Below are 8723 nucleotides of genomic sequence, written 5' to 3'. Positions count from 1 at the left end.
GACGCTCTCCATTATAACTAGTCGAATAGCTGTAACGTCAAAATTACGTGTAGAAATAGGAAACCTGTTTTACCTATTCAATTCAAGTCTGACTTTTGACGAATTCGGTTCGGGACTCTTACACTGCATCTTGATAACGACGTGTCCACGTTTTTACTTCTGGCAGTGGATGGATCTGAGGAAGGTTGATGTATTTTCACGAAGTCTTCTGTTTGGACATCATCCTATAAATACAGTGCGTTTATTGAAGGTGGTACTGCTTATAATCAAAGCTTCTTTACCCACCCCCAGTGGCACGGATTTCTGTAAGTTAGCGACAAAGCATTAGCATGTTTCTTCTCTACGATAACTAGAAACTTCTTTTTCATCTGGAATTTCCTATAGGCTCTATAATTATTATTTACTTACTATCTAATAGTTTCTTCATATACAAATCAAGATAGTGCAGTTTTTATGCGTATTGAAACGGCAATGGCGAAGACCAATCAGTACTCGGCCCTTCTTGCTCTGTTACTTTATTCTGGTTTGGCAGCGCGTATTAATGGGGCTCTTGAAGTGGGTTTCTACGATCACAGTTGTCCAAAAGCGGAATCCACTGTGTTCGAGGTTGTGAGACATGCATTCCTGAAGAGTCGAGAAGTAGCTCCTGGACTCATAAGAATGCATTTCCATGATTGTTTCGTGAGGGTAGGCTTCAATATTCCATCATTAAATTTTGATAAACATATCAACATTCATGAAATGCAAGTTTTCACAGACCTTCATAATGCTTTGGGCTATTTCTAGAGGTTTCCCACTCAATAGGACAAAATCAATATATTTTCCTCTCCATCTCTATTCCTATCTATCTAGATATATGTGCCTCTGGTAATCGTTATCCATTATCACCATCTACTCCTAATCTGTAACTCATGAGTCCAATTCTAACGAAATTATAAGTTATAGTGTGTTTGAATGTTGAAATCATGACTGCTTTCAGGGATGCGATGGGTCTGTTCTCATAGACTCCACTGCCAACAACACTGCGGAGAAAGATAGCCCTGTTAACAATCCGAGCCTTCACGGATATGACGTGATTGACACAGCGAAATCGAGATTAGAGGCCATCTGCCCAAACACTGTTTCTTGTGCAGATATCCTAGCATTTGCTGCCAGAGATAGCACAAAGCTGGTAAGCATATCACAAATTATAAAAAGTTACAGTTTCGCTACAGGAGTCTACACAAGGATTTAAGGTTTTATTAATTTAAAATATCAAAAGTATTTCAATTTTCTGTCCTCAAATGTTTCAAATAACGTTATAAAAGAATACAAATGTCTCTGTAGTTACTGTTGTACAGACATCGTTCGAATATAAGTCTATTTACCCTTTATATGATACTGAAGCAAGCGACAATGTGTATTCTAATTTAACTCAAGAACATATTTAATTAGCAAAACAATGTTGAACAAAAATTAATTCTTTTATAATTGATTGCAGGCATCGCCACATAAACATACTCTGAGCTGGGATGTTCCTGCTGGACGAAGGGATGGAATTATTTCACTGGCTTCAGAAGTCGCCACAAATATACCTGCCCCTACCTTCAATGTCAGCCAGTTGACACAGAGGTTTGCATCCAAAGGTCTATCCCAGAAGGACATGGTTATACTCTCAGGTGCATACAATGTTTTGTGAATGTATTGATGTAGGTATATTTATGGTTGTGAAGTGCATTGCAATAAGATCAGATACACGAGAGTAACCATATATCATATCAGGGATTAAGATTTCAATGGTTAGTAAAAATATTGTAATTTGTATTTTCATCGCTGTAATTTGTAATGTTCATCCATGAGTGGGTGTGTTGATGCAGGAGCACACTCAATTGGTGTCTCTCATTGCACTTCATTTGTGAGCAGGCTCTACAACTTCAGCACCACTATTCCGACGGACCCATCTCTTGATCCTATGCTTGCTGACACACTGAAGAAGAAGTGTCCTCAGGGAAACCCCAGCAACAACATCACGACCGTGTTCATGGATACTTATACGCCTGAAACTATCGACAATCTCTACTACAAGGGCCTTCTAAAAAAACATGGTTTGTTTACCTCCGATGCAACGCTGCTCACAGATCGAAACACCGCAACCGTAGTCAAAGCAAACGCTGGGCGGCGTCACTTGCGCACATGGCAAGAAAGGTTTGCCGCTGCCATGGTCAATATGGGAATGATCATCGAATTGACAGGCAACGAGGGAGAAATTCGTCGGAAGTGCAGTGTCATCAATAGCTCATAGGCTGAGCAAGACGTGGCCCCCAGATGGGATGCTAGTTGACTGGAATGGATTTAATCCTCGTCTTCTCCGAAATCAATTCACGTGGTTTATTTTGTGTGCCTTCCTCCCTTCTAATAATAATGTAATAGGAAGAATAATAATAATAATAACATCGTCGTCATAACGTATTTGTTTTCCTCGAGGATGAGGATAATGAGATATCAAGTGAAACGATTGTTATTCATGTACTATGTATCGGTTTTATGTATTGTTAATCATATATTTGTTGTTTTCCCAAATATTAATTTTCATATTTGAGTCATTCTTATTTACTTATGTATGGAATATATTTTTAAATACATATTATTTTTAATAAATAATTATATTTTAAAATTTTTATAGAAATAATCTAAATTTATTTTAATTTTAATTTATTAGTTATTAATTATTTAGAGATTTAGTTAAAGAGATATTTTAAAAGAAGGAATTTTTCATTATTTATCATATATATTTAATTAAAATAAATTCACACTAATTTTATAAGGGTGGGAGAGGGGTATAAGTTAATTTCATGTTTAGTATGAAAGGAATTACAAATCCTTTTAATATAAAAAGTATCATTGAACAATATTAGATATACCTTAATAAAAACACAACACCAAAATATCACTATTATATATATAAAGTTTCTCTTTGCATAAAAGTATATATATTTGATGGAACATTCCATGCACTTAAAAATCATTAGTTTTGTTAGACAAGAATTAAAGAACTATTATCCATTTTGGCATTGTAGCAATAATCTATTTCAATAAATAAAGGCATAGTTCAAGTAGGATGACATGGATTTTACTATATTTTAATAATAGAAAGCTAATGCTTGGGATGCTCCTAACCTCTATAGTAAGAGGATGCCCTTTAGAAATGTGATTTTTAATTTCCATTCCAATTTCACATAAAGTATCATTCTTTTGTATCTGTGGGAGAAAAAGTCATGGTTTTTATCAACCAAACACACAGACAAAGTGTGATGCATATAAAAGCCTTTATTTTCACTATATTCTTATAAGTTTCTTGAACTTACAGGGTCATATCGAAAGCACCCAAAATGTCAATGTTGCATTTTCACTCAAAGCAATCTTTAGCACTAAAAATTTCGCGCTATTGATCTATCACATATTATACAATAGTGTCTACATGAAGATATGGGTATTGATTATTTTAATGTATTCATCCTGTCTCACTTTTGTTTAATGACTTTATAACAACGTGAGTCAATTCAATTTATTATCTAAATTTGTATTATACCTTCGTTTCTATTTAGCATGTATGTTTATTAAATAATTTTGTAACATAATTATACGAAATCTATATTAGGAAATAGTTGTACCAAAATTTTTGTAGTATAAAATTTCTCTAGAGAATTTATTAGTTCAATATTAAATCATTATCTCAAAACATTTATAAAAAATTATTGTTTAAATATAGACAAATTCTTGTATTTCCTATAAATTGACTGTATTAAAATATATGCTTTTGAATGTTTGACACTTGAAATTATCTACACTAGTCTTTGTGAAAAAATTGTCATCTTAATATGACAAGAAAAATAATTAGTTTTATTTTAGTCGTAAGTGTGTGAGATGAAAAAATCCATTATTTATCAAGCCTTTTAATCCCCTGACAATCATTCTCATCGATTCCACCAAATTGAGCTTAAGTTAAATTTATTGTTCTCATTTAATATTAGACATTATGCATAGGATTATTTTTTGGTGACCCAGGTTCCAAAGAAACTCTCTAGCACTAAATTATCCATTACGAAGGAAAATGTTTTTGCTTCTTTTATTATTGACTTCCATATTTTTTTATGTACTTTACTTGTTCTCGATAGATAGATAAAGTAATGGCTACTTCTAATTTCATATTTTTCAATGAACTATGAAGGATTTAATACCTATAGCATGGTATTTTTCTTGAAATATAAAATATTGGATATTTGAAGGTACTTTGGATTCCTCTTTATTTAATTTGTGATATTTTGTTAGCTTGGATTATTGAAGAGGAAATGCCTTTATGAACTTTTTTCCATTTTTTAATTTTTAATATATCATATATCACCTTCTTAAAAAGGGAATTAGATAATAAAAACATCTACTCTTATATTCAAGAAGTCTTACTATATTGTGCTCCTATGACTTTGACTTTTTTTCATAGAAATAAAGTAAGAAGTGGGTGTACAATTTGTACAGGTCAATTTTTTTTCATGGTTACTTACATGCATTGTACATTGTGTCAATTACGAGCGGAATATTTCTTGTATTTTGAAGGAAAGAATGGGTGGTTTTTATTACATGGTTTTATTTTTTTAGCATTTTTATGGTGTATGGTGGTTTGGACTACAGTATTGTAATTCTTGTCAAAGAATTATGGTTATTTTTTAATCTAGGGTAAATGGATGGCCATTACTACATATAGGACTAAATAGAGATGATATAGTCCAAAGGTATGGCCCATATTTTCACAAAGACCCAGAAATATGCCATTTTTTTTTGGTTTTAGTGCCTATGTTCATCACAATTTCGTTTATGAGTCATAATTGTGACGTATGATTAAGTTGTCACAATTGTGATGAAAGAAGTCGTTTGTTGCAATTGTGACACACTATGTTTGGTGTCGCAAGATATCATCTAATCTAAATTTATAATTGCAAAAAATTACTTTACTAAATCACATTGAGAACAAATTAAAAAACCAGAAAAAACTCAAAATCCAAAATAAATATATATTTAAAGTTCAAAATTGGATATGCAATACTTGGCGTTGTGCTTGGATGCCATGACATCCATTCCATGTGATGATCACATCATTTGAGGAGATTTTTACCACAAAAAACTCAGATTGTAACCCTATGTCTAACGGTGAGGAGTGATTAGGTTTAATAAAACTATGAAATTTGATTGGCAACCACATTTCGTTTTTAAAATTGGTTTACAGGGCAAGGATGCCACACTGCAATTTTTCAATATGTCTAAGCCCTTTTGAGGCCCTATATTTTTGTTTGCGTATGTAGATATTATTGGTAGACATGATTGTGAACAGAGGTTTTCATATTTGCTTCCATCATAGAGGTAAATCACTTGCATCTTACTAATATGGTTGCTTAAATACAGTCTTTCAGCTTTTTTTCTTTTCCTTACCTATTCGTTTCAATTTATAGTTCTCCTTACTCATTGTTTTTCCATTATTGCACAGAGGTACTCATAAATTCATATGTGGGTTTTTTTACGTGCTCCATCGTGAATTATAATCCCAGGGTCTTGATATTTAAGCTGCCAAGGTGAGGTGATTTCCTAATTACCTTGACACGTTCTTATGTTCATTAGCAAATTTTCTCTACAGGTCTTGTTCTGACTTAAGCCTCGTCCTTGGGTTGCATAGAATAAGAGAAGGATATTATGGTTCCTTCCTTTCTTACACAATGACTACAGACCTTGCAAAGTAATTTTTCTTTCTTCCTTATGGTTATTGTGGTGATACCCTTATTTAAGCCTCTCATCATATGGGATTTATCAAGTCTTCTTCCCTTCATCTTCTAAATCTCATTATTTGATATTTCTTCACTTTTTGATATTGAGGAAGAGATCGACATTGTAAAGTTTCAGTGACACGAATTTTCTCTATTCTTCCACAACAACAACTCTCAAAAGACATGGCAGATTCGATGCGCTTATTTTTCTATGTTTTTACTTTAATATTGTTGAGCTCAACATTTATGGTAGCACCCACACCCACTCCTTCCCCCAAAGTAGCAGTACCCAATTCATTGTCAATTCAATCCTTGACAACACCATCAACAATATCTCCTCCTCCTACAATTTCCCCAGATCTTTCTTCTCCCATATTGCCTCCCCCTATAGTCACTACCTCATCAAACTCAACTTCATCTTCCACATATCCAACTCTAGGATCTAGCCACCTTTCTTGTAATTCCCTACATGATCCTATCATGCTCATCTTGATTGGTGTTTAATTGACATGAAAATATTGACTTATAAATATTAACTAATATTTGTATATACCTAAACCTATGAATCTATAGTTTTATTTTATCGATATGATGTTAATTATTTTTTATTATTTAATTCTCAAGGTGTCTTATCAAATTTACTTTTGGATAAGATATGGTCTTCTCTAATTTATTTCTAAATTAAATATCCATATTTCAATTCTTAAGGTGTCTTCTCAATTTTACTTGGATAAGATATGGTCTTCTCCAATTTAATTATAAATTAAATATCCATATTTCAATTCCCATGGTATCTTCTCAATTTTACTTCTGGATAAGATATGGTTTTCTCTAATTTATTTCTAATTCAAATATCATTATTTCAATTCCCAAGGTTTTCTCACATTTAGTTTGGGATAAGATATGGAAATGAATGTCAAGGTCATTAAATCAAAAGGATAGGCGGTAGTCATGGAATTAATGGTAAGTCTTTGAGGTGGATGAGAGGAAGAGACATAAAGGGAAGGAAGATGAGAGGAGAAGGGGGAGACCCATGTTTTTTATTTTGGCATTAGAGGATTTTATATTCAGAGGAGGAATGTGGAGAAGGAGAAGGGGGTTTGGAGAGAAAAATGAGAGAACACAAACTTGGATCTATTGGAGAGTGTTGGTTTTAACTTAGACACAATGCAATTGGTAGGACTTGGGCTTGGAGGGCCAGGGAACCTGTGGAGGTTCCCTGGGCTAGGAGATTATTCCTAGTTGGCTCGGAAGTAAACTCAGTTGGGTAGGTCAGCAGGAGCATCCCAATAGAGTCATAAGGATACCAATCAAGTCACTACAACAAATATTCTTCCATTTTTGTTTCACTTATGTAAATTGTTGCAAATTAATTTTCTTGCATGTTTCATATGTTTTAAATAAAATTTCAATTGTATGTTATTATCAAATAATGTAGAGTTATAAACATGCTATTTTCTTCTTCTTATAATTAAATTAAAGGATAAATCTGGTTTAGTTAGAAGACTTAGGTTAGATCCCCACATGGCTCATGGCTTAGTGACAACTCCATCGAACAGTGCTAACAACACAATTGTCCCTACCACTAGTTTGGAGAGTATGACTATCTTTGGAGTGACTTTAATTGTAGGAGGTATCTTCCTCTATGATGTATCTGGCATTCTTTTCATCAACATTGATTGGATTACATTAGATTAGACTATATGATTGTTTCTCTCCTTAGTATTTTTTTTCTTTGATTTCACTCTCAAACTATCAGGAAAAAGTGGAAGGGAACCATATTCATTGGATATTGGTTATTGTATAATTACTTCATTTTGTAGGTAAAATAAGTCTGATTTATTTACTTGTGGTGTAAATTCTATTGATGAATTTTATTGGAAACTTGAAATGTTGACCCATAATCGTGGATACATTGCATTTTAGACAATTGGTCAATCAAATCAAATATTTCAGTAACAAATGATTGAATAACACCGGAACAATTTATGTGAGGTCTTTACGTTTTTGCATAGTATTTAATATTACATGAATATGATACAATTATCTAAAGCTTTCACCTTAATCAAATAGGAACAAAATTTATTCTAAGGATTTTTAATTGTTAATTCCTTTGAATACCTAGAATGATCTTCTTTTAATTTTTCCTAAATGTTATGATTACAAGTCTGAAGTTATCACCTATATCATAGCCAGTGAAAATAAATGTCATTTCGATATATATATATATATATATATATATATATATATATATATATATATATATATATAGATATATATATATATATATGTATATAAGTATATATATATATATATATGTATATAAGTATATATATAAGTGAAGTAAAGTGGTTTAGTGATGGTTTCCCAAAACCTTTTAGAAATACCATAATGAGAGAAAAAGAGCTACCTCTACTAACAAATTTGATATCATTCCTACAAGAAGAAGTTATGAAGACTAAAGCCAGTGAGGGATGTCTACATAAATGCTTATCGAATTTAGAGATTATTGTGATCCTATAAATATGGCATAGTGTATCTTAGAACTTTGTTGAAAAGAGTTAACTAATAATTCATGTGTTTTGGCTCTCTGATAGTACCCTAAACCCCTAAGTGAAACCTAACTAAAGTTGAGATATATTTGGAATGTGACGAATATGGTCCTATCCACATGTGCATGAAAATTTATCTCAAAAAAATAAGAAGCACCGACACCATTTTGAGCAGCATCCCAAACATAGATTGTGATGAAATGAAATCAATAGGATAGTGTTGAAACATATTCTGGAAAAAAAATTGTGTAAGTAGGTCGATTGAACTGAAAATAAAAGCATAAAAGGCATGTAAATAATGTGCTAGTTATTTTCTGTAAATAATGTAAATAGCTATTAATATATATTATTATCACTCTTTTTCATTCGTCAAGTTGTCTAT

The 8723-nt window shown here is 32.3% G+C and overlaps 1 protein-coding gene across 1 annotated transcript; it reads left to right on the top strand.

Annotated features, from left to right (window-relative positions):
• Positions 1-305: 305 nt before the first annotated feature.
• On the top strand, positions 306-2384 carry LOC149171792 (peroxidase 5-like). Its single transcript, XM_089427602.1, has 4 exons — positions 306-687; positions 980-1171; positions 1481-1658; positions 1857-2384. Exons 1-4 carry the CDS (start codon positions 454-456, stop codon positions 2279-2281), a joined length of 1029 nt encoding a protein of 342 aa, XP_089283728.1. The 5' UTR covers positions 306-453; the 3' UTR covers positions 2282-2384.
• Positions 2385-8723: the final 6339 nt, after the last annotated feature.

The sequence above is a fragment of the Pinus tabuliformis genome, chromosome 4_2 (assembly GCF_031772625.1).
Source record: "Pinus tabuliformis cultivar Carrire ecotype Pingquan chromosome 4_2, CPIR1, whole genome shotgun sequence".
Taxonomy (NCBI): Eukaryota; Viridiplantae; Streptophyta; class Pinopsida; order Pinales; family Pinaceae; genus Pinus; species Pinus tabuliformis.
Note: the sequence above shows the minus strand (reverse complement) of the source record. Positions and strands in the feature narration are given on the sequence as shown.

Excerpts from the sequence above, each read along its gene's own strand:
- LOC149171792 (XM_089427602.1), top strand. The coding sequence starts at position 454 with ATGCGTATTGAAACGGCAATGGCGAAGACCAATCAGTACTCGGCCCTT. Across the intron at positions 688-979 it reads TCCATGATTGTTTCGTGAGG|GGATGCGATGGGTCTGTTCT; the intron begins GTAGGCTTCAAT and ends GACTGCTTTCAG. Across the intron at positions 1,172-1,480 it reads CCAGAGATAGCACAAAGCTG|GCATCGCCACATAAACATAC; the intron begins GTAAGCATATCA and ends AATTGATTGCAG.